Source organism: Camarhynchus parvulus, chromosome 8, assembly GCF_901933205.1.
Source record: "Camarhynchus parvulus chromosome 8, STF_HiC, whole genome shotgun sequence".
Lineage (NCBI taxonomy): Eukaryota > Metazoa > Chordata > Aves > Passeriformes > Thraupidae > Camarhynchus > Camarhynchus parvulus.
This window is the reverse complement of record NC_044578.1, coordinates 5,907,142-5,933,777: the sequence shown is the minus strand read 5'-3', so window position 1 is coordinate 5,933,777 and position 26,636 is coordinate 5,907,142. Positions and strand designations below refer to the sequence as shown.

At 43.4% G+C, this 26,636-nt stretch overlaps 1 protein-coding gene across 1 annotated transcript; it reads right to left on the bottom strand.

The window, feature by feature from the left end:
* Positions 1-222: 222 nt before the first annotated feature.
* Positions 223-26,636, bottom strand: NRDC (nardilysin convertase). Its single transcript, XM_030953702.1, is given in 32 exon segments — positions 223-878; positions 1,085-1,174; positions 1,402-1,518; positions 1,805-1,895; positions 2,792-2,875; positions 3,492-3,544; positions 3,827-3,874; positions 4,287-4,425; positions 4,650-4,681; positions 5,318-5,480; positions 6,142-6,269; positions 7,301-7,451; positions 8,546-8,597; positions 9,332-9,451; positions 10,051-10,137; positions 10,619-10,742; positions 10,995-11,099; positions 12,325-12,379; positions 12,984-13,042; positions 13,121-13,241; positions 13,675-13,752; positions 14,107-14,176; positions 14,369-14,442; positions 15,387-15,444; positions 16,744-16,866; positions 17,855-17,950; positions 19,371-19,444; positions 21,087-21,174; positions 21,177-21,239; positions 21,813-21,894; positions 22,084-22,402; positions 26,299-26,636. Coding segments are annotated over 32 exon segments (3,477 nt in total). The 3' UTR covers positions 223-683.

The window sequence follows — 26,636 nt, the reverse complement described above, 5'->3', positions numbered from 1 at the left end:
CCACTGGAATTATTCTTGCAGCTAGCTAAACCTACTTCTTAAACTAGTTCATGAACTAGTAAAATGAGTATCTGCAGCGTCCACAGGAGAAGTTTTCTGGACTCTACATCCAGCCTTGCCAGCACTTCAGGAACCTCTGCATTGTGTGCTTTTCCTACAGTTAATAATGATTGAGTAAGTAGCTAGATGTAGCAATCAAACTACTTTTCTCTCCACAGTTAAGTCTAGCTTTTATTTGATTTCATCTTAATTTTGTCTATGTTGCACATACAGAAAAACTAAAAAAGCAGTGTGAGATGGAAGCCTCGGGCTTGTCTCCCCCTCCCACCCACTGTCACTGCTCCAGGAGTGCTGCAGGTCCTTCCTGAGGAGCTGTCACTGCTGCTGAGGAGCTGCTGCAGCACTGCAGGGATGGTGCAGGCCAGGCTGGACATGAGGGCAGAGCCCACAGCTCCAGACAGCTGGAGAGGAGAGCGTGGGGAAGTCAGGGCTGTGCCTCTTCTTAATGAACTTGGGAAGGTGATCAGAGGTTGGCTGGAAACTTGAGGAAAGCTTCCTCAGTGTCTGAACGGGCTCTTCATCCCAGCTACCACTACAGCTCTGGTTTAATAAAAATAGGTTTGTCATGTTGATGTTGCAGAAAGCACCTGTATTACACAGCAGGGCCGGGCAAGGTATCAGTTTTATTTCAATATTTTATGGTAAGGGAGAACATTCAGAGTTGATGTGTACGCTTTGATGTCCTTGATGGAAGTAAAGTCACGCATCAAAGAGGAGGGGGGCAATAAAACAAGATGAGGTATTTCACCAGATGAAGAGTTCTGTCCTGAGACAGCTGTCACCTCTGAGTCCCCTTCGTGCTTTCCATATCCAATCACCTGGAAAAAGGTACCAGAAGAGGAATTGGGATTTCATTCAGTGTTTCTCTGACCCAGCAATTAATTTGAGATACTAAAATGCAATTCTAACAAAAACACTACAAAAATGGATAACCAGAGTACAAGTTACATCACAGATCTCCTCTCCCACACTCTTACTGCACTCTGCTTCTTGAAGGTGGCAGCAGGAGCTGACAGACACTCACATGTACACTGAGCACTTTCCTCTGGTTGCTTCTGTGGTCTTGGAACCAGTTGACCAGGTCTGCTTGTGTAATAGACTTGAGAGCTTCAATCTGAAACCCACAGGAAGGAGCTTTTAGCAGTACAGTGGCAATTCAAGTAATTTTAAACATAAGAATATTTCCTCTGCGACCTCTACTCCACTGCATAAAAGAATCCTCTTAAAAGAACATGTAATTTTAGAGGCAGTGTGTCACTAGTAGCATAAATCCCACTTATGCTTTTGAAAGTGCTGCAAAAGCAGTGTGGTTTTTGTGTCCCACAGCTGCAGGACACCCACCTCCCGTGCCAGCCTGTCAAACAGGTACTGCTGGGTCACCACTTCATTCCAGTTCCTGTCCACTTCTTCCCCAAGGTGGGAGTCTTCACATTCCTTCAGTTTTATCAAAGCTGTTACCTACATGGGAAAAAGAGAATTAGCTTTAATGGGTTTAAAACTACCTTAATTTACCATCACAGTCACTGCAGTTGAGAGAAAAGCTGAATTACATTAACAAGGTAGCTCCTTCCTTTTGGAGCCTGACTGTAAATGGCAAGAGAATGGACGTTTAGGGAACAGCAGAACAGAGCAAGAGGCAGATTTTAAAAGGTGAGGCCTTTGTCCAGAAAACCTCAGAAAATCACCAGATAGCTGTAACTGAATCATGCAGCTCAAAGAAGTGCTTTTCAAGATGGTATTTTACCTGGGTGTTAAATGCCTCTTCAGTTAAATCCTTGATTTTCTCTTCAAAGCAAGAAAGAAACTCCTCTATTTTCCTGTCAACCAATTCAGAACTAAAAGAGAAACAAATAATTTAATTAGGCAGGAAAAACCAAACAAAAAAAAAAAATCCACAAAATATTAAGGGGTAAAATAGCAGCCCCCATATGATGAGGAAGGGAGAGGCTCACTGCTGTTATCCCCTGAAAACTCCTCTGAGAACACCTGGTGGTCACTTTGTGCAGTGCTCTCATTTTCAGCTGTGCACAGGCACCCCAGGAGCCTCTGCTGTGAAGCTGCTGGGGACCTGCTCTGCTGGGACCTGCTCTGCTGTCCCCAGCTGCAGCCCTGAGCCCTGCAGAGTTAGGGGCTATAGGACTGGGACTGAAAGAAAATGTGATGTGATGGATCCTGAGGTTTCTGACACATTAAAACCCTCACTGATGACAAACACCTCAGTAGTGGAAGTGTCCAAATGTAAAAATTAGAGGCAGCAGCACTGTGCTAATTAAGCTTTCACTGACACTGTTATTTTTCACAAATGGCACATTTTTCAAAAACTCCTGCAACTCTGGCAGGCCAAATGCTTGTAGTTCAAAGGGCCAGGTTTGAACAAAACCCTAACAGTGCTGTGCCTACTGAACATGAGCCACAAGAACAGCTAGACAGGATTTTAACTCTCCTGGCAGAACAGCTTCAAAAGGGCAGGGGGATATTTTACTTGCTTGAGATTACTTTTCACTATTCAAGTCAGGACCACTGCAGTTTTAAGAAGCCTAAGGCTACTTTTTTATTCAGGTGCTGGTTTTGAGTCAGGATGTTGTGACTGTCAGCAGTGTCCCTTCTGACATCCCCTTGAATTAAAAAATCCCTCTGTGGCCTGAAACAGGAGGGAACTCTCAACTGGGAGCAGGTGACTCCCACAGCCAGGGCTGGGAGTAGTGAGGAACTTTCCCCACAGAGCACTTACTTGTATTTAGTAGCCTGGGTTGCCACTGTGACTGAGAAGCCAAGAATCCCAGAAGTGTTCCTGCAGGTGGGGTACACGTGGTAGCTTAAAAGAAAAAAGAACACAAGCACAATTAACTTTTCATTTACAGGACATGCTGCAGGTTAAAATAGTGTTGGTATTTGAGAGGGAAAAATCTGAGATTTAAATTTGCAAAAGTCTTATTTTCTTTATTTTCTGCATTGCTGCTTTTCAGTGTTTTCTCAGCTTTAGGAAGTCCTTTTAAACTTGGGAGTGTTCATATTTGGGTTCCTGCAAACTCATCCAAGCAGAGTGAGAGACCCAGAGCTGTGAAAAGCCTGCTCCAGTTTCCTGAGGTAGCAGGGTGCCTCTGAGCGAGGCTGCTCAGCACCACAGAGCTGCTGTGAAAACAGCCCTGGGGAAGGGGGCTGAGTGTGGAAGTGCAAGAAACAACTTTATGCTGAATAATTCTGAGTTAACACACTGGTAAGAGATGCAAATCTTACAGAACTCAGAAGCAACTTGGCTTGCACCTTGTATTGATGGGTGCTTTTGTTTTTGAAGCGTTGATGTTGCTGTTTCCATTACAGTAACTGAGGATTAGCCACTGTGCAGGAAGGACTCCCACAGTACAACCTCCAGAGACCAGTCAAAGCAGGAGTGTAGGAGCAGGTGCAGGGAGGAATCCCAGTGAACTCACCCAAGGGTCTGCTTGGTCCTCAGGAAGTCAAAGCAAGGCTCCTCCATGTGCATCTGAAACAGCACAAAGGTACAGCAGAGGTGACACTGCCCTGCAGCCCCTCGTGGGCTCCACACAGAGCAGGGGGACACTGAAGTGTCCCTGGCCAGCCACAACCACTGCATTAAGAGGGCTCAGTCCTGTGGGTTGGGAGCTATAGAACAGTCTCCTGTGGTGTCCATCACTGCAGCACCCAAACATTTCAGCCAGGGGCAGCAATAGAACACACTGGGGCCAGTCAGCCTCATGGCCTCAGCTGCAAGCAGTGCTCAGGGGAGACACAAACACAAACTTACCACAAGCAGCTCCATCAGGGTGTATTCCCGCAGGTTCCTGGCACCTGACTGGAAAGAGAACGAAGAATTCGGGGTGGGTTTCATGTGACTGCTCAAGCCAAGGTGACTTGTGGCACACACCTCAGCCTGGACTGCAGCACTGAGGGACAATTCACAGCAGGGACAGGTGGGAAGTTCTGGTTTTCACTGAGGGGACAGGCCCAGCCCAGCCCCCAGGATCATAGCTGGGGACACCAGGAAGCCACCACAGCACTAACCCAGCTCCCAGCACCAGTACAGGAAGGGAGGTGCTGGCTTCAGGGAACCCCCCACAGGGAATCCCACTTGTGTTCAGCCTTGGGGCACAGGGCCTGTGTCACATGAGGGGTGTCTGTCCCCTCTGAGACATCCCTGTGCAGAGCCTGCTCTCAGGGAGGGGTGGAGCCAGAGGAGCAGCCCAGCCCAGCCCAGCACACAGTACCTGGTAGTAGACTGTCACCTCGGAGTTGGCGTCGCCCTTGTTGAGAGTTTTCACCTTACACAGCAGGTGGGTGTTTGGCAAATCCACCACCCGGAACTGCACGGGGCAGGGATGGGCCAGGGGGGCAAAGTGGAGCTTTCTGGGGGGAGCACAAACAGCACAACTTAAACACCTGCTCACACCTTGGCCAAAACCAGAGCAACACCCAGACATTTACACACTTGGTCTGACATCATTTTCCCCTTCCCCAAACCAGAACTACGTCTGCTTAAACTCCCACTCTAACTCCTTCCTCCAGAAAAGAATCTTATCTTGATTATAGTTTTCACATAATAAGCAATTAAAGAGTCAAGAGATACTCACTGAACAACATAATTCAGGAAATCCTTTGCTTCCTAGGGAAGAAAGCAAACATCAGTTTTAGTTAGAGGAGAATTATTACCCCAATTCACAACCACACACACCAGGGTAGCACTTGAGAGAGTGAGTCCCAAGCAAAGAGCAGCTGAGCTGTCCTGCTCCCTACATCCCTGCATTCCTACATCCCTTCCTCCTCACATTGTCCCCAGTCCATCCAGCCTCCTCTGTGCCACACTGCAGAGTCTCCACGCTGCTTTTTGCACTTCTCCAGAAGGAGAAGGCATGAGCCAAAGAAATAGCACCAGTTATCCTTACTCCATGTGTCTGGCACTCAAATTCCCAGGATAAATGTGCTCTGAGGGAAGGAAGCCTCCTCCTGTGGCACCACTGCGGGAATTTCTCCATATCAACTATATCAATACACCAAACAATATAAAACATGGTGGCAACAGGAGAAATAGATTACAGACATCTACTACATTTTTTCCTATCAGCAGTTTAAATCCAAATTCCTGGAAACTTGTGTTCAAACTGGCAACTGTGGACTGCCATTGGCTTGTCCCCATGAGCGCTCCTGAGGTGCTAGAGGTGATGAGACTCCAGAGTGCCAGATCAGAGCTCAGTGTGGTAAATCCCAGTGTGAGCACAGGCACTGCCAGGGCTGCACTCACCCTGCTGGTGAAGTTGCCTTGCACGAGCCCCTCCACGAAGAGCTGTGATTTGAAGGCGGTGACGAAGGCGGAGAGGGCGTCGATGGAGAGCCCCTTCATCAGCGTCTGGTACTTGTCGATCATGGACCAGCGGCCGTGCTCCAGGATCAGCAGCCGCACGTCCCTGCAGGGAACACAGGCAGGGCTCATCAGGAGCTGCTGCATGCCAGAGATGCCACTCCTGGCTGCAGACAGGGAGAGGGCTCCAGCAGCCCGTGAATGGCTGTGCCCTCTCCACTGCTGGCTCCAGGTCACTGTGCGACAGCAGCTCCCTGGCCACGCGTCTGCCCTGCTGCTGCAGGGCTGCTGTGTCACAGACACATTGTCTGAAAAATCCTTTCCTTAGGATTTTTCCTCCTGAGAAGCCAAGAGGCCTCAGAAACAAAAGGTAAACAATTATTATCTGCTGCTGTGGAATGCAACAGGTGAATCTGTGATTGGTCTCATGTGGTTGTTTCTAATTAATGGCCAATCACAGTCAGCTGGGTCAGACTCTCAATCCAAGACACAAGCTTTTGTTATGATTAATTTTCTGTTCTTAGCTAGCCTTCTGATGAAATCCCTTCTTCTATTCTTTTAGTATAGTTTTAATATAATATATATCATAAAATAATAAATCAAGCCTTCTGAAACATGGAGTCAGATCCTCATCTCTTCCCTCATCCTAAGACCCCGTGAACACTGTCACACTGCTGGGGCTCCCTAAGCTACAGCAAAGCCTGCAAGCAGCCCTGGGATCCCTGAGCTCCTCAGCCTCAGCCACTGCTGCCCTCCCCAGAACTCACTTGGCCAGAGTCTCAGGTTTAATGAGGATGTTGTAGTATGTTTTCTTCAGCTGCTCTGTTATCATTTCAAAAACTGCTGGAGTAAAGCTGAAGTCAGACAAGTAATCGATGATGAGCTGAAATAGAAGCTGTAAAGAGAAGAGTTTCAGTTGGGGATTTTTGTTGGTTTAATGTAATGCTGTACAATAATATAAAATTATCATTAATAAAATTATCATTATTGAGACATGGAGCATTCCTAAAGCACATTCCTCCATTCTGCCAGATGTTCTTCACTAAACAATTCTATCCCAAATGACTGTTTCAGAAGGGCAGTGTTTTTACACAGTGAATAAGCTCAATATCCCAAATCAATAGGAGTTTCCACATTCTATTGACACAAATCTAGCGTGGAACCCCCAACATTTCTGTATTCAATATTCCATTTTTTCCTTTTACAGCTGACCAGTAAAATGACATCACAACAGAGATATCATTCAGGATTTAGAAAGAGAATATTCAGACCCTGCTGCTTGTGTATTTGGCTTTTTCTGTTAAAACTGCTATTAATAAGTCTGACAAGTGATTAATGGTCTTAAAGCTCCAGCAAAGCTCTTGCAATGGAAGTTAATGGCTGTCTCCTCTTCACTGTGTCCTCTCTCTGCCTGCCATGCCTTACACAAATTTAGGGAATGGGAACAGGGATCCCCCAATCCTCTCAGCAAGCCAACACAGAAAATCTGCACCCAAAATGTGCATGTTCAGAAGCTGGATCTCCAAAGTCAAACTGAAACCAAAATCTCTTTTCAGACACCCTTCTCCAGACATCATGCAAACAGGCACAACTTAGAGATGGAAAGGCTCCAATCCTCTTTATGGCCATGGGAGACACAAAGCTCTTTTTATAGAAAAAGCTGTTAACATTTTAATGGAGATACAGTTATTACTTAAAAGGAAGATTTAAGTCAGCCTGAAGTCAGTAATTTGAGCTGGTGTAAGTTCACACAACTCCATCTTTATACATGTAAGCACAAGAAAAAGCAGCACATTCGCTGCATTACCCTGCCAGGGACCAATTTTTCTGTCTAAAACACCTCATCCAACCATTCACAGCTCCAGAAAAGCACACACACTGCAAAGCTGCAGGCATAACAGCAGTGAGGAGAGGAGCAGAGCTTACAGGTAGTTTGTGATTGAATCCTTTCACTCTGATGATCAGGCCATACTCTCCAGCCACCAGCTTGTACTCCAGCTGAGCCACGTCTGCTTCATAAGCTGGTTCCCCCAGGTTGTGGGAAAGGATGTTTACAAATGTATCAAACAAGACTATGCTGGAGGGAGAGAAGGGCAGGAGGTTAAAAGGAAAGAAAAAAAAGGATGGACTAAATATCAAAGTGAAGCCCGATGAGCTTGATGGTACATGCAGTGAATTCCAACAGAAATGGAACTTGTGTAAAATGAGATTAAAAAAGAAATTTTCCCAAAAAAACAGAAATAGAGAATGCAGGTTTCCCTTTGTGCAAAAAGCACATGACACTACTTTAAAATGATCTAGACATCCAGCAATGTGTCAGGATGTCCTTGAAATGTGAAAAATTCCACCTTCACAAGATTTAAGGTTTCTTCAAGGTAAGAATGCACATTTTAACAAGACAATGCTCAAAAGATGGAAAAATCACAGTAAATGAAATTATTTCACTTTGTGTAATGGTATGGGGGACAGATAGACTCAGTTATGCTCAATTCTTGAGCAATGAGATGATTATTTATCTACCAAGGTAAAAAATAATAATAAGCTAGAGCCAAGCAGGCTACACAACCTGGAAACTGCAGTCCCTGCTTTCAGGTTTTTGTTATTGCCTGGATTCTCATTCAAAGACTAAACTAACACACCTCCTGAAAACAGATTTAAAAAGGCTTTCCCAAAACCTGATTTGTGCAGGTCTTGGCAGGCTTATGACACAGCACTGTGACACTGGGTACAAGCAGCAATGGCAGCCTCAGGCAAGGCCCAGAACTGCACCCAGAGCTCTGCCTGACCCCAGTTGGTTTCCCAAGGCTGCTGCAGCCTCTTGTCCTGCTCCTGCAGGCTCCCAGGGTGCTGGGACATGCTCAGGATATGACTGTGGGCTGCTCTTTTCAGGAGCACCTCCTTCTCTGAGCACTGCTGCTGTCACATTGCTTTTCCCCAGACTTGCCCTGGGGAATATCACACCATGAACTCCTTACACATCTGCTGGCTACAGGCAGGACCTGCTGCAGAACCACCATCAAACTGCAGATAAAACCACAAGGAAGGTGGAAGGATGTGAGAAAAGGACACCTTATTCTATTCCCGCTTAAAATGAAAGTCTCTTCCCCGTTTTTCACTAGGTATGGTAGTTTAGTTACTCTGCAAGGTAAGCATAAATAATAGAATCCTCACTTCTCTGCAGACTGCTGTATCAATGGAGAGATCAGATGGAATCGAACATAACCTGGGGAGAAAAAGGAAATTTCAATGAGCAATTGAATAGAAAGTGACAACTTTCTGAACTCAAATATATTTCCATCAAGTTGCTCTTTGGTGACAATTCGAGTTTAATGAAAATGGTCATTCATTTATAACACTTTTTTTCTTATTTTAAGTTATCATTAAATGTCTTCTCCTTCTTATTCCAAAAATCTTCCCTTTGAAGTACCAAATATTGGAAAACAAAGCTGTGCTTTGCAGAGCACTCCCATGGCATGACCACTATAAATCGAAAAAGAAAACTTCACAGAACATCTGTTTAAGAGACACTAAAAACTGTGACATTCTGCTTGAAAGCAGCAATATATTTTACACCCTTGTCTCTGATCCAGGCTGTATTTTTCTCTTCCTGTAGAAGAGACTAAGTCCCTTCTAATTAAAGTGCTCCTTCCTTCTCAAGCCCCTGTCTCAGCAGCATATTCTGTCTGCCCAATCCTATCCCCAGACAGACTGTTCAGAAGTCAGTAAACTTCAGTGATTCCACTTTTCAACCTGAGGTATCAGCAGGGTGTCTTTGTTGCCTTAGCTCACCTGCTTCTCTTTTATTGTAGCTAATAAACATATCAAAAGGACCGTGGAAGAGCTGACAGCAAGCACTTCAGTTTACATGGTGAACACTACCATGGATTATTTGCCTTCAAATTAATTCCATCTGGTAAAAACAGGGTCTTGCTATTCAGAAAGCCCTCGGGCATTTACCTTTTGGGATTTTGAATTTATCATCCTTCCTGTACCAGAGACAGCCTTGTTGTGTGCTGAGTGTTTTGACTGGATATTCTGTTTCAGGGCAGTCAGAAACTTTCAAAGCAAAGTCGGTGGCTAACAAAGAGAAAAAGCACACCAAAACCACATGTTAGTGTGTTTCACAGACACAATCAGGCTAAATTCATCCAAGTCTTCAAAAGTATCAAAAAATACATTTTTCCCCTCCAGTTTTTTAAATTATTTGTGACAGTACTTTCCTGGACCCAAAGAATATCTCTTTTTCACTTCCACACCAGAACAGTGGCCAAAGCAGAGCAGAAGTGGTGGCATCACATTTCCATCCAGGACACAAGTCCTCATTTTCATTTCATTTGCTTTTGGCAACAAAACCAGATGGTATTTAAATGCTTTCAGAAACAGGAGGATTAAGCAAATAAAATTCTCTTCTAAGGTGTTTAGAGCTCTGTATTAACTCTCACTGACTGTGAGGCCTGCTCTGTTATGGATATATCATTTGTAAATTTATATAACTTAAAATAACTCAGTTCTTAAGCTATAAATAAAAGAAGAGTAAATAAAATCCAGCTGAACAGAGTGCTCATGTTCTTTTAATTTGCAAAAACCGGTTGATACCAGTTTAGGTTGTTTCTAAACCACAGCAAATTCTCAAATAAATCACTGGGGAAGATTTCACTCATGCCCAGGTGCCTTACCTATGTATTTGTTCTCCTCTGGAAGGTGTAAATCTGGATTTAACTCAAAGTCACTGTCCCATAAATCACTCCAGTAGCTGTCAATATCTGTTAAAAACCATGAAATGCATTAGTTCAACAGGAAGGGAAGGCCATCCTATTTCCAGACATTTTTCCCAATCTCCAGAAAGATCTGCAGTATCACAGCAGTTTCTTAACATCACTCCATTCCTCAGGACTCTTTCTAAATCCCTTCCTACAAAACCTTCTGGAACAGGACTGAAGCAGCCCTATTAAAAGCAAATCAAGTCTGCCTTGGTAACCCAGCTCCCCCCACACCCTGTGCCCCATTGCTGTTCTTTCCCTGAATGGCAGCAAGTGCAGCTCACTGGGACCTCTGCCTCCCAAAGGAACTGCAGGAGTGGGAATCCACTGGCAGCAAAGAAAGAGCAGCTTTGGGTGGCACAGAGACTGATGGAGAGCTCAATAAAGCACTGAGGATTCATTTCCCCACTTGTATTTTGTGTTGTCAGCCTTTCACTTCCTCCAATGCAGGAATCAGACATTCTCAGCTCTGCTGCTGTTTTACCTTCCATGCTGTACTGAGTCCCAAACCACTTCTCTTTGAGGTGACACTGGCCTTCGTTGGCAGCAGACAGCAAAACCAGGTTGGCTCTCTGAGGGCTGAGCTGGTTCAGGGCATCAGCAATGATCTGCAAGTTCCAGACAATATTTCACTTCAAATGCAGCTCTGACTGCCTGAGCCAGCAAAGACTTCTCAGTTGGAATGTAGGAAGAACAAGACATAACAAGCTTACAAAACAGATTTGCTTTCTGAATACAAGTGTTTCAATTAATACAAAACCTGTGCCTGCATTATGTTTAATTACAAATGCCTGTATTACACAGTATGCACATGTTTTCCTTACATCAAAACATATAATCAAAGTTCAAGGAACATTTACCTCCGGCTTGTATTCAAACAAGAGCTGGTCTCCTGTCAGAAAATCTTCCTTCTGAAACAACTGCATGTTCTCACAAAGGTTTTCCACATAGTCAACTGGATCTGTCTGCAAGCAAAGAAATAAAGCTATTTGTCACATAATTAGAAACCCAAGATACCAATTTTCTGTTCTGTGAAGAGCTTGACTAGTCAGATATGTTGAGCATGTGTTGGATGCTGTGCTTGCTACAGCATTTCGTTTCAGTTATTAAATTAAATATATTTCATAACCATATCAAATGTTCAATCTCCTCTGAGAATCCTGACATGTCAGACACATCATCTTTGTAGAAGAAACCTTGATTATGCAGTTTACAGGCATGGAATCTATCGAGTTAAAGACCCAGCAGAAAGCACTCCTTGCCTCCAGGGGACACAAGCAGAGCCCTACATCAATTCAAGATTTAAAGTGGCCTGGAAAGCACAAGGCAAGGAACTGCAGCTGCTGCACGAGTAGCTCTGGCTCTGCTCCTTTCCCCAGCCCCCTGCCATGATGTGCAGGGTGAGGAGGGGGAGGTTCTCCTGTTTAAACAAGAAATACACGTTGCCTTTTAGCAGGGTAAGGCTGCCTGGAGGACCAGGCTGCTCAGCTTCTTGCCAAGTGCTTTTGGGGTGTTTGCACCAGGCAGCACAGGACTGTACAGATCCTGTGGCAGAGATCACAGATACCTGGAAAGAGCTGAGTTTGGCACATCTTTGTTGTGTAAATGTAGTGGGAAACATTCCCAAGGATTCCTTAAGACACCAAACACCTGAGGAAACATTAAACCTCCCCTAGGCACCCCCCAATCATTCATGCCAAGCCCATGCCAAGCCCATCAGCCCTTAGCACAGCTCCATTCACCAAGCAGAAAACTGGGGTGCCATGACTAAGTCATTCTTCTGCCCCTGGGATTCACAACCCTGTCACAAAAGCACACACAAATCTCTGTTCCTGCTGTATGGAGTATTTGTATGGATGGATTTGTTTTCCCAAAAAGAAATTTCAGTGCCATTCAAAGAAAAAAAACAAGTTACCAAGTAAGAAAGAGAACATGACTAAATGTAGTAGCAGTAAGAAAATCTAAACTGAAAGAGCCTACCTAGGAGGTAATGAATGAAAAATCAACATTAAATTCTGTTAGGGAAAAATCTCAATATTTCTCTGCCTAGAATACATCTCCTTTCAGCCAAATACAGCCTCATTAAGTGCACAATGCATTTCTTCTCAAATAGAACTTTGAAAATATGTTTCAAAATGAAAAAGTAGTTACTTTTCATGGTTTACCTATGTCAGAACAGAGGATAAATACCTGTTCCTGGTAGTGAAATTCATTAGCTTCAATCTTTTGTATTTCTTCCCATATTCTGCAAAGGAGGAAGAAGATAATAAAAGTGGATTTTCTCCATTGTTCCACAACATTTACCAAGAATCTTAAAAAAGGAGCCTTCTAGGAAAGGCATCAATGGTGGGATCGATGATTCATTCAGATACAAGACACAGAAGCCAACATTAAATGCACTTCCCAAAATGGCATTTCTCAGAACTGGCAGAAAGTTCTTCCACTTTCCAAAGAGAAAGTTAACTAACAAGAGTCAAAATCTGATACCAAATTAACATAAACTTAGGCTAACACCAGAACACCCAGCCCTGACTTCCACAGACCTCGCTCAACAAATTCATTTAAAATGAACACAAAACTGCACCTGACCTCTACACTAGTTCAGCTTACTAAACTGAAGGAATCACATCACAGTAAATGAAACTGAAAAACACCAGGAAATAAGCATAAACATTTAGAAAATTTCTTTTTGAACTTTTTAAAACTGACATGTTTTCCACACAGACAAGTTTTACTAGCGACTCCCTGTTTATGCTCCAGGAACTCCACAAAAAGGGCAAACACTACAAATAACAGGATAATGGAGAAGGACACCAGCACAAATATCTGCTGGAGTGGTAAACACTTGCCTTTGATCTGGCCCCCTTCTCTGCAGCATCTTCACGTACTGAAACACAACATGGGCCACCTGCAGACAGAAAGGAACACATTCATCTTTCCAGCCATTAGGGGAACAGCAGGAAAAACAAGCTGCAGGACACCATACCTCATAGAAGTGCTTGTAACCTTCATCAGTCAAAGTCACAGAAATGCTGAAGATGGAGTAAGTGGAGTTCTGTTCAAACCCTGTCTCTCCATTTCCTCCATACAATGCAAGGGCCCAAAACCTATGGAAGAGTGAAAGGTATTTATTATTTAATCCTTTCAGCTTTGTTTGAGCTTAGCTAGAAGCAGTATATCACAGGGTATTTTTATTTCAGAGGTTTTCAAACCATTTACAGTTTACACAAAGCTTTTCCAGCTTAAGGATGTGACCTGAGGACACAGAATTAAAGAAAAACAGTGAAAACGCTAAGTAATCTTCTGGAGATCTCAAAGATCAGTCAGAGATACTGCTGATCCATTACTCAGAGACAAAAATCCCATTTATTTCTTACTTGGGTTTATCATCACCTCACAGAATATCACTACAAAACACTGATAAAAAAGGCAGTCTTGGCCTGCTTTTACATCTATAGAAAATACAAATACACAAAACAGAGTTTATCTGTATTTGAATGAGATCAAAGCATTTAATAACCGTGCTTAAAAACCACATACTTTTTCCTAAGGAAAGAAAGAACACTGCCTTTGCCTTCATGTCCCACCAGCCAGGAAATATAATGAAGAGGCTTCACCCTAAGAGAAAGTTTGGAGGAGATTAGATGCCAGGAGGTAACACATTTCACAGAAAGAATTCAAATCACTGGGCTAATGACTAAAATATACACTGTCTCTTTTTTCAGGGCAAGTTTTGCCTTTTCAGGCAGAATTAAGACAATAAGCTGAAAGTGTGGGAGTTCAGAACATAATGACTGATCTGAGTCAGTGAGGAAAGGAACTGTATCTGCAGCAGTTGAATTCATTTTTAAAATGCCCCCCTAGCTGAACCAAAGTAATCAGACAAGTAAATGAGATTCTTTGGTTTGTTGTGAAAGTCAATAAATTATTCACAGTCTAAACAAGGTAGAAGTAAAATGCAGCACAGTGTACCTGTAATACTGTTCTTGTGGTGGAAGTGCCCAAGTGATGGTCAATGAATGAACTTTCCTGATTGGAACAACTGGACACAAATAAATAAATTAATTATAAATATACATGACGAGACAGAGATAAGCAATTTTACATAATGCAGAAAGAATAGTTAAAAGCTATTGAAAACCACACAGAATTACTCCACAAAGTATTTGGATCACACAGAGAATATTTCTTTCAGCACGCAGGTATTCAAAACATTTAAATCCATTTCACTTACCTCTGTAAAGCTTGTGAAACTCTGGTGTGTCAAAAGGCTGAGTCAGATGGCCAAAGCTGGGCTTGGGTAAACCACTTAAAAGCAAAATGGAAGTGTGATGTTACTGGCAGGGGTTCAAGGCTACACTGAGATATTCAAAGGCATCAGAGAAGACACCAGAGAGCCTGGAAAAGGTCCTTTTCCTTTTTTTAAGGGTGCAGCCCAGCACTCCCCCAGCCCCAGGGAGGTTCCCTGGGAAGCAGCCTGCCCACACTACTGAGCAATTAACCCAGATGTGGATACCACCCCAACACCCCCCTTCCTTCAGTACAAGAAGCACAAAACCTGCTTCTGTACAGCCAAGAACAGCAAACAACATCCTGAGTTCACCCTGCACCCAAGGAATCCTGATGGATTGTCCTGTGGGGCAGGAGGGATGAGCAGGGAAGTGGCCAGGACAGACAAATGTGTCTCTGAATGGCATTAGGCTCTCACAAGAGCATTTCCAAGCACCACAGAAACAAATCTCTTGCAAAAGGGAAAAAATGCTCTTCAAGTTAGCAAAGCTTTTGAAGAACCCCCTTTTTAGAGGGCATATTGGAGTGAACCATTAAAAAAAATATTTATTTCTAACCCACTGCCACTCTAAGGATGACACTTAAATTCCAGATACGATGTTAATTAATTTTGCTTCTTATTATTTTTGACACAAAGCAAAGATAAGCAATGTGAAATGATAATCTAAGTTTGAATGACTTATCATAAGGTCAAGGCATCAACACATATTAAGCAAACACAGCTTCAAGTTAGCACCACACAGGTCACAGCCTAAATAATTGTTAAGCAGAAACAAAGTCTTCCTGGAACAATTAACAGTGGTCTTTAATTTTAAAAGTTGCCTTTTTTTTTCTCAGATAAGAATGTTAATTAACAAATGGTGATTTCCTTTGTTTCTCCAGTAAGGGATTCTTTAAAATGTCATTTTAAGAAGAGATAATTTTATCATCTACAATGTCTTTATGCATCAAATGAATCTTACTTATTTGGGATCTCAGAGAAGATTTCTGTCACCCACTTTTCCAATGTATCCAGTGTTTCTAAAATAAAGAGAAGAAAGACAGAAATGCAATTTCCTCAAGATCTAAGACAAGTTACCTTATCTCACCAGTTCAGTTATTTCAAAGAGGCTGCAAGTCAGTGTATTTGAAAACTGCAAAGTTCTAAATTATAAACTTCAAAGCTGTTGGTTTGAACCAATTCTTAACATTTGCTGAGCTGTATCTGCGGCCACAGCTCTGGGTTTGTGTAGGGGGCTCAAATCCCAGGCTGACACAACTGGGATTTAAAGTTCAGCAGTGTCTGGAGTGACTGCAGAAGGAATTACTGTCTTAGGGATCTACAAAACCACCAGGACTTGCAACTCTTTCCATGACTCTCCAGATTATACACAGGAATTTTCCTCCTCAAACTCAGTCTGCAGTCCTAAGGATTCCTTCTCCCCATCCTCTTTTCTAAGGGAAATAAGTCACAAACCAGAAAGCTTTTTTAATATAAAAACTTTGCTTGTTTAAGCAACCATTCTGAACTCCAGAAGTGATGTTGTATATGTAAACAACAGCAGCAAAAAAGCCTGGATGAGGTAGGAGGAGGATTCGCTGCTGGGTTTGTTTTAACAGAGAAGGAAATACAAAATTGACCTGGCTGGTTACCAGCTACCACCATTCTTCCCAAACACCACAGAAAATATTACAATCCATCACTGGCTAAATGACTATTCAAGAGGCATTCAGCACCCTAAGTAGTTTACTGTCTAGACCAAAATTAAAAGCAAAGGAGAAAAAAAGAAAGAATGCCTCTATTATTATCATCTCCATTTTAGAGATGGGAATTGTAATCAGTTTTAGCATTCAACAAAACTCCTCCCTAAACACAAACCATAATCCATTTTAATAGAATTTTTCAAGGTATGGAGGAAAAAATAGAACTTCTACTCCTCCTAGACAAACAAGACAATTTGATTGGGAGATTCAGTCACAGTGTCCCCATCACTTGCTGAGGAGTTCCACTGTTGATGGCAGAGAAATCATCAGCATTAATTCATTTAACTGGTTTGACTCTTCACTGCTACAAGATTATTTCTGAAATGTCATCTTTGATATTTTCCCTTCTGTGTTAACATGGAACCCATTGAAAAGGTTTCTCAAGAAGCAGCAGGATGACAATAACACAGCACAACTGCTCAGGTCTTGTTTCATTTGGAAACCAGGCTAAAATCTACATATAAATACCCTCTGCAGGACTGGACAAACCACTAGACTGGCTTGGGCTACAGCTGGACTGGCTCCAAAAGCACCAAAGGCAGCAATGAGGCTGCTTTTAAGGAGAACTGATGTTACCTTTAGACTGGACAACCAAGGTCATGTAGTGAGCAGAGTAATGGCGCTGCCAGAACTCCCTCAGCCTGGTGTAGGTGTCGATGTTGTTCAGTTTGGGCTCGTGCTTGAGGGTATCTGCATTACCTGCAAACATCACAGGGGAGGCAGGGCTAGTTACCCACACAGCAAGAACACACCTAGTGAGAATTCACTTTCCTCCCAAGTCTAATCATGGTAAAGCACATTAAAAATACCCAACAGAAAATTGGAGTGAAAGGAGTGTCAAGTGAAACCGGCTATTTTCTGATTTCTGGTTCTTATCCAAAGGACAGCTGATATTTTTATAACAAGGAAGGCCAGAGTCCTCCTGCATTATCACATCTCTCACTGTGTATTGCCAGCCATTCCCTCACCAATGGAACTTCCAGAACAGCAGAGGAAAAAAGAGGAGGAAATATGAAGCTCAGTGTATGTCACCACAGAAATTTATAAAAACAAGCTACACTTCAAAGCTGGTAACTCTAATACCCATCAATCACACTGCTATTTACACACTCACCAGCACCACAGGGTGAGGGAGAGAGGACTGGACTGTCCAAGAGAAGGACAAATTTCATTCTGCTCCCCCCACATGGCTGTGAAGATCTAACTTCCAGAAATTCAACAGTGAATTATTTACTTTGAAAAGCCTCCCCTGACAGACAACAAGAAATAATTTATTTTTCCAGGAAATTCTAATAGCAAAAAAAACAAGCTTAAGCAAGATGGAGATGACTCAGAGAGCACCACCTTTGTGTTAAGAGACAGTTCCATAATTATACACCTTGGGCACCCAGTTATAACATAGCAAAAAGCAGTACCAGAAAGAAAAGTATCTTAAAAAGGAGACAGCTGCTTTTATTCCCAACCATTTTCCTGTAAATACCAGAAAGAAAAGTATCTTAAAAAGGAGACAGCTGCTTTTATTCCCAACCATTTTCCTGCAAAATGGATAATTGCTTGAATTCTTCTGAACAAGTTTAATGGTTGCTGTGATATGACAGTTCATGTTAGTGCATCTAACCACTCAAACTTCTAAGTGGTTAAAAGTTTAAGTATCATTACCATTTTGTAACAGAAATACATGACTTACCCCAAAAGAATTTCTTCATAGGATGTCCAGGCCTGGCAAGACTCCCAAATAACATCTCCTTTCTGTTTGCATCAGAGGGCCTTGCAAGCTGATACTCTGTTAATTATAAGAATTTGCAGTGGCATGCATCAAAGTTTGACATCATGTTCCCACAAAACAAAGCACAAATCTCAGCCAAACTGAAAAGGAGACATACCACACAGATGCAGTCTGGAATTTCTTTTAATATATGAATGCAGTAGTGAAATAAGAAAGTAATAATGAATACAAGAGGAAAAATATAGCTGAGAAGTAAAGAAGGTGTTAGAAGTAAAGGAAGTGTCAAGAAGGAAAAGCATGTAAAGCACCAACTTGTCCTGTCTGAATGCTCTATGTTAAGTTCAATGGGGACAAAATTAATCAATATTATGTAGGACCAGGCCCTGCAATAAGAGCTAGAGAACAATTACAAACCTGTTTCTACCATATGTCACACAGAACAACCCCTAGCCTAATAATGAAATAAGAAATTGAAAGGTGAACAAGATAAGTTTCTAAAAATGCAGTTTTACAACCACTTTATACTAATCTAAATATGGGGCTCTGCCAAAATCAATTCACCCTCCTGAACTGCATTTTCCCATTCCTGTTTTGCTGGTAATAACAACCATGTACAGCAGAGCTGTAAACTAATTCCTGTGGCTGGGCTCTCCTGCAGCCAGCTCAGCAAGCTGACACCATTTCCTGGGCAGCACATTACCCTGGTGTCACTGCAAGGCAAGGACTGCTTCTGCACCACCAAGGTGTAAAATGGCTGGAACTGCTGAAGAACCACACCCTAACTCAAAGGCAGGTCCTTGTTTACACTGACTTTTATCTAAATTCAAAGATCAAATCACCCCCTTTCCCTGCCAGAAGACAGATAAAGAAAATTACTTGGAATAAATATTTGACCCAGTTGGGATATCTGCTATTTTTTTCCTAAAACAGTGACATTTTAGAGGCAGTCTGGGAGTATTCATCACATATAAGAAAATCAACACTCCACTTGCTTCTGTGCCTGGTTTAATTTCCTTCTGGGAAGTGACTTGTTACTTATTCAGGTGTTAGAATAAGGAGACAAGTAAAATCACCTCAACTTATTGTATTAACTCTGCACAGGACTGGAGAGAGCTCTGGGGCTCTGCTGCAGCTAAAGGCATTTTGTTCACTGCAGAGCATCCACATGCTCATGTAACTGCTCTGCCAGTTACTGCCAAACCACTTCAGATTATTAATTTCCAATTAGTGAAAATGTGAGGGTAAACTCTCACAGCGCTGGCACCACATCCAGTCTTTCTTTCTTCCTCTAAAAGCCACTGATATCTAACAGCCACAAAGCTTCAATTCAAGAGTTTCATCTCTCAGGTAAGTTATGTGAGGTTGACTGAAGTGCTTAGAAGGAAAGTTCAACACAGAAACCAATAAGCAATATCACAAAGTAGGGTTTGTTTTAAGAAGATGGGCTAAACACACAGGAAAAGATTCTCTTACTTACCACTGTCTACAGCCTCCACTTCTCGATCTATTGCATCCCTGATCATTAATGGGTGAATAAAGAATTGTGCCCACCTATGGAACAGAAAAAATTCATATACTTTTCTTCAGTGTCTATTAAACTAGGCCAAAACTCCAGTAATTAAATCCAACATCTACTATTTTGGTTTACAAAGTTGCTTGACTTACTAGGAGCTATGTCATTCTTGACTATAACATCTTAAAGACAAAAGCCATCAGAAAGCAAAGGGCAGAACTTCCCAGCTCCAGAGTGGGACTGAATTGGTTGGATGCAGTAGGATATGGGTGCAGGACTATCTGCATTACATCCTGAAAATGAGCCACACAAGTGATCCACCTAGTCTGGAATCTGGAGCTGATAGGGACCAGTATCAGGTGCTTCAGAGGAAATCCCAGTTGTTCCTCAGGAACAATATGACCACAGAGGAAGTTTCTTCTTAACTCCATGAAACATAAGTTTCTATATCCATTACAATTTTAGTATCTACTATAAAAGCCAGCGTTGTCATCCAAATAAATTTCTTCTGTATCCTCAGAGAGAAGAGCACTGGAAAGGGAGAGATCTGCAGTGCATGGAGACTCTGCAGAAGGCAGCCAGAGAATCTAATAGTTCTGTTTTATTGCTGAGGTTTTTCAATGAAAAACTGAACTGGCTGAAGCAAAAGGTTAGGAGCAATAAAAGGTTAAAACTAATATATCTGTGATGGAGTTCTATGGCCAGAAGACCCATTACACTGAAGACAACTGAAAGGTGATGGCTTTCCATTTCTTCAGATCCACAAGTGCTTGAATGAGCAGAATTCATCCTCAGCACTCCTTATCTCCTTTGTATGAGAAGCTGTCCTACAGAACTCCTAAGTTCTGTTTTCCTCTGCAATAAGCAAGCTGTTGTGACAGATTGCAATTATATTTTTTTTATTCTTTTGCACTTCCAAACATCTTAAAAAGCTGAATTAATCTGCAAATGGAAACTGAAATTGGCCTAGTAAAGTAAAATTTAGGTTATACTTGGAAAAATGTGCAAACATGTTGCTCTTGTGACAAAGTAAATTTGTAGTGGAGTGTGCTGCTCCTGAGATATTTTATGGCATCAAGAATATTGAGCTACACCCCTATGAATGAGAAATTCCTCTCACCAAAGGAAACCATGCCAACCAGTGGAGCTCTGTTGTTCCCAAAGCACAAAAGAGCAAGTTAAGCACTTTCTGGCAAAAGAGACATTCAGCAGTGAATAACCTGCACCGGGTAAAATGCCTCCCTCTGAGACACACATTGTACCACAACTTTGAAGGCTGCCTGAAACAAACTAACAATTTAGGAAAAACAGTAACTCTACCAGAACAGACATTTCAAAGGATGAATCACTGGGATTCTGCGAGCACTTCCCCTCTGATCAGTTGTCACGTTGCATAACATTTCTCCTGTCATCAATGCTACCAGTTTAAGAGTGCCAAAACAATCAAAGAACTGCATGTGTTAAGACTTAAACATGGGTCCTACATAATCCCACAGCAAAAAAACAGCAACATATCCAGAGGGAACCAGCACTTTCCTAATTCAGTATCACTGCTGTAGTGCAGGTAGCTATGGAAGTTCAGCAACAGCTTTGATATCCCAAAATGAAGAACAACTACGCCCAAGCTCCTGAGGCACATACAGACATTAATTAACATCTAGTCACCATTCACAAAGTTACCTATCCAGGGCTTCTTTGAAGTACTTCCTCTGCACATCAAACTGGAACACTGTCCTCTCACAGTCCGTCGAGGCATTGTCGCCGCCCCATGTTTCTTCAGGAACGCATCGAACCCGTTCTCATCTGGGTACTTCAAACTGCCCATAAAAACCACTGCAACAAAAAATCACCAACAGTGCCAAAATGGCATCAATCTGTTAATCCTGACTGCAGCTAGAGCAACCCCTCTATGACTGACCCCCAGCTCACAGGCAGAGGAAGCCTGGCTGATCTGCCCAGTACCTGCTGTAGTTTGCCTCTGACAGTGCCCTCCCAGGCAGGCCTGGCCCCAGCCAGGCAAGAACAGTATTTTGAAATACACCTGGTCAGAAACTTCACGTGGTTTCTGTGTCCAAATTACTAATTCATCATCCTTTACCAGGAGACAAAGGTCCATAGCTCCAACCTGGTCTATAGAGCAACATGTAACGTAATTCCCCTCTATTTAATGGCTAACAAATGAAGTTGATATAAACTAATACACAGCTTGGCAAAGTGTATGAGACACCTTCTCCCATATTAAGAACTCCTTACTAAGTCACTATTTGTATAAAATCACAAGCTCATGAAAATAAATTCTCCAATAGCCAAATTGGGAATTGATACTAAATACTTCAGAAATGCAGAGCTACATAGCACCCATTTTGCACTGAGGCTGGAGAAGATGAAACAGGAGCAGATACATACTATGTTCCAGGAAGTGTGCTAATCCAGGCAGATCTTCAGGATCAGAGAAGCTGCCAACAGCAACACAGAGGGCTGCTGCAGACTAGAGAAAATACAACATTCTCAGTAAAAGCCACTTCAAGAAAACACGTCAAGAAAATTACAGAAGTACAAGATGAATCAACTGGGAGAGGCACAATAAAAAGATCTTGTCTGAACACCTAATCACACAGTTTCAGACCTCAAGAAAGTTCACTAGATAATTTTGCACCCTACAGCTTTAAGCACATACCTGCTTTTCTGAACAACCTCTCTTTCTTGTCTCTTCCTTTTCAGCCAGCTCTTCTAATTCACTGTCGTCAGAATCATTGAAATCCTCATTATCTCCATCACTGTCCTCACTCTCATCCCCCTCATCACACTCATCATCATCATCATCATCTTCTTTGCCATCTTCGATCTCAGCTCCAGAGTCATCATATTCATCACTGCCCTCTTCAGAATCATCATCATCATTATCCTCCTCCTCCTCTGAAGATGTTGGGGCACCATCCAAGTAATTCAAATCCGAAATCAAAAGTGCACATAAGCCATTCTGCAGTTTGATATACCTGAAAGAATAATTTTGTGCAATGAATATGCTCATTTCCTAATTCTGAATTTTCAGAATTGTAAAAATTTAATTATTTCATGTAATACTTAGAGAGTGATTTCCTAATGAAAATCTAATGGTAGCCAAGACTGAGCAGTTTTATAGCAGGAAAGTAAAACATTCTTCTGCTATTCAGCAGCTCTAGGAATAAGAAGCAGTTCAGAGCAATAGCAGAAGCCCTTCAACCCATAAGGTCAAGCTCACTGATTTTGGCTTTTATTCTTCTCTTTGTGAAACATTTAAGCTATTAGCACTCACTTCATGCACTCAGGACAGGCAAACCCAAACTTCAATCATCTTTTAGGCTTGTCAGGCTCTTGGACACAGGTATGATGTGACAGAATGAAGATCTTAGTCTTTGCTTCTAAGTAGGCCCCAGAGCATTTGATTTGATTTGTTTTCATCAATGGTTTCTAATAAATGGGGTCTGCAGATGTAGCAGGCAAGTGTTAGAAAGGACAGAGCTCCTCTGCAGGCTCCACAGAACCAGTCACAGGGAACTGGCTGGGCTCCTGTCAAGAAGCAATAAACTCTGTGTGTGTTTATACAAGCACAGAAGTTTTTAAACATGTGTGTACACATATAAATAAAACCCCACAAGCCCTCTGTGCAGCACCCTTCTCCAACTTTTCACTCTGAGGACTGCAAGCACCAATGCTCTGCACTACAAGAGCCCTCATCAGTATTCATTTACCATCAAATCTGGAACAGAGTCACAATTTATCAAATTAGCCAGAGCATCCCTGCCAGGAGCTTGCACCAGCAGCAGAAAGGAAGGAATGCTGGTCCAGAAAATACTTCATCCACCCTATGAACCAGTGCGATAGAGACCTGTCCTGTCTGATCCAGCAGAAACACACAAAAAAAAGCAAGCTAGAATAAAATAAACCCATGGTCACATCCCACACTCCCAGAAAAATCTGAGTTACAGAGCACAGAATCACAGAACAGTCTTTGTTGAAAGGGGCCTTTAGAGGTCATCTGCTCCAACTCCCCAGTTTGTACCAGGTCAGAACCTTGCCATGTGGACACAGCTCCTGGACTATCAAGACTATGAAAAAAGCTAATGAACAAAAGTCTGATAGTTGTGTAAAGGTTATGACTCATGACCCAAGGGGAGGTGACAGAGCTTACTCTGGGCCAGGGTTTTGTGATCATGCACACACCCAGTTTCCTTGCTGCAAGACTGCTGAGCAGGACTAATCTGCTCTACCCAAAGTGCCTTTTGACTCATTCAAACTACAGCGCACACTGTGTAACTTGCAGGGATGCTCTGATGAACTGCAGGAGGCACAGAGAGTGCTGGAATGTCTGTGAACAAAGTGAATCCTCCTGCATTCTGAAAGCACATCCATGAACCATTCCCACCAGCTACGTGTCCCACTGCACAGCTGCAGCACTCCTGGATGTCCTAAAACACACACTGCACACGTGGGTGCTTCAGCCTCTGGGCAGCTGAGAGCCAAAGCCCCAGACAGCACCTTCCAGCACTTCCTTCTCCTCCACACAAACTCTGCCCTGCAGGTTTGCACAGCTCCTGGGGAACCCCAACCCCCAGCACTGGTGTGGCGCAGAGAACAGAACAGGGCTGCTCTTCCCGAGGAACAATGTGCCACAAAGCTGCTCAGCCAGGTGTATCCAGCAGCTCTTGCTGATCCTTTGCACAGAGCCCCATTAAGCTAAGGGAGCAGATTATACTAATTTTACATTGCTCATCTGGAGGCCTGTGGGTGTTGCACCCAGGACAGAAAGCAGCAAGGACAAGGCTGGTGCTGCTGGAGGCTCTCGGATTTCACTCCAGCAGGATTTAAACAGCTTAGGTTATCTAGAGCACAGGCACCACTGACACAGGTGTTCTTTACTTTTTCCATGTTTCAGTCCAATGGAAAAGGACAAATGTAACTAATATCCACTAGTATGCAAAATACAGTACCAAAAATGCAATGGCATGAGGTAGAAACAGAAGCAAGCACAGTTCAATTGCTTTTTTGAAGGACTATACAGCATTGATGCAAGTGAGGCCAAATTATAAAATAAAATTCAAATTCTTAAAAATACTGCTTAAATCTCCTGAATAAGTTTAAACATGATTCTTGTCACACCAAGTTTTTCTTTGACAATTGTTTAGCAGTTAGTATTGAAATACATATCAGTGCATGGTAAACATGAGAGAAATGCTATAATTTCACAAACGACAATAAATACAGGACCATGAAATTCCATACATGGATGAATGTAAATAAAGCATATATTTTTAGTAAATACAACTACACAGTTACAACTCTAATGAGCAAACTTTTATCATGACAAATATTTTGTCCCACTTATGAAAATACATCCTGATATCTATGTCAGAGCTCCTTTGGTTTTGAGAATGTTATTTGAGAAAGCAAAATAAGGCATTTTCCATGAAGTTAAGACTGATGTCAGCAGACAGAGACACTAAGCCCACATCACTGAAGCATGAAGAGGGGAAAATGTGTCAGCACTATCACATCACCTGCCAGGACACTCCCTCAGGAGGTTTGGGACATCACACCTGGACTCAGGTTCAGTGTGGCTTTGCTTCCAGACACACTGAACTGCTCTTCCATAAGGACAATGTCTGTGCTCTGTCAGGCTCCCTTCACACACATGGAAATCAGCCTGCAAGGATGCAACTCTGTGCTTCCAACTGAAAAATTCTTTTTAAGAATGGACAATGGGATTTCTGCGAGATTTTGGTATTAATTTATGCTATAAGCAAACACTCTCTCCAATTCTCACATGCAGAGGAGGTTCCTGAGCCTCAATTTAGATAGTGACAGCCTTCAGTGGATTTCCCAAGCTTCATCCACCAGTGTGCTGCTTCAGGCAGCAAAGGCAGGAGTTTCTTAACCTGACAGCATCAGCACTGTGAGCTTTGCATGAAGACAAGCCTGCCACAAAGTAGCATGACTAAGAACGCCATCAGGAGAGGCAGGCAGAGATCCAGAGGAAGCAGCAAGGAAGTAGGGCAAGAAGGGAGGGAGCAAGTTTCTCCCTGAGCCAATGGGCCCTCTTCAGGCAGCCAGCAGGGAATCTCACTGCCAGCCAATGGCACTGCAAATCCAAACTTCAGTTCCAGGCTCAGGCAGAGCTGCACAGATTAGACATCATGAAAATTAAAGATAAATGTTAAAAAGTAGCCCGAACAAGGGCTGGATAATCTTCCGTCTTACAGGAAGAAGTTATCCAAGTGTCCTTGCAAGAACAGACTGCCTTACAGCATCCAACAAACTCAATCTCTGCTGGAGTTCTCATCCGAGTCTCTCACTGAGTCTGGGTCACAGACGCTGTAAGCTGTGCTCAGGGAAGTTGATCTTTTTCATCACTTTTCGGGGTATTACTCAGAAATAGTGAAATAAAAACACAAACAAAATGGCAGCCTAAAAGCACTCTGCCTCAACTCACAGATACATTTGCGTTAAAACTTAGAAGCTCATCTAAAACACGAAGAGCAGCAGTTTTTAAGTTGGGATCTGCTCTGAAATACTTGACCCGCACTTTGCACTGAACGCTTTCGGAGAGGAGGAGCTGCCGGGCCGAGGGCTGCGAACTAACGCTGAATTGGGCATTGCTGCGCCTGCAGAACACCCAGCAGCGAGCAGCTTGGCACAAGGGCCGATCGTCCCAGCCTTGTGCCCGCACATACACCGGGCAGCCCCCTCAGGATGAACACACCCGCGGGACCGCCAGCCTCCTTTCCTCACAGACAGGCCGCAGCTGCCGCGGCCGCCGGGACCAGCCCGGCTCCCATGCCCGGGGTTCCCGGCCCACCCCACCGCCCGGCTGGGCTGCCCCGGCGGCAGCTCGTCCCGCCGCACCCGCCCTCACCGGTACTGCTTGGGGTCGCTGGGGGACTTGACGATGTCGGGGTCACCGAGGTTGTGTTCGGGACCGGCCCCCCCGCGCTCTTCCTCCTCGTCCCCGTGAGGCGAGCGGCCCCCGGCGTCGCGGCCCCCCTCCGCGGCCTGCTGTCCCACCGCAAGCTCCGGGCTGCCGTAGCCGCACGTCGCCTTATTTCTGCCGGGCATGGCAGTGGTGCCGCCGCTCCACAGCGGCCGGACAACGGCCCGTCCCCGCCGCCAGCCCCCGGCCACGGCCCGCCCGCGGGGACCCCCGGCCGCCGCCGCCCGCCCGCTCCGAGCGAGGGCGGCCGCGAGACTGCGCAT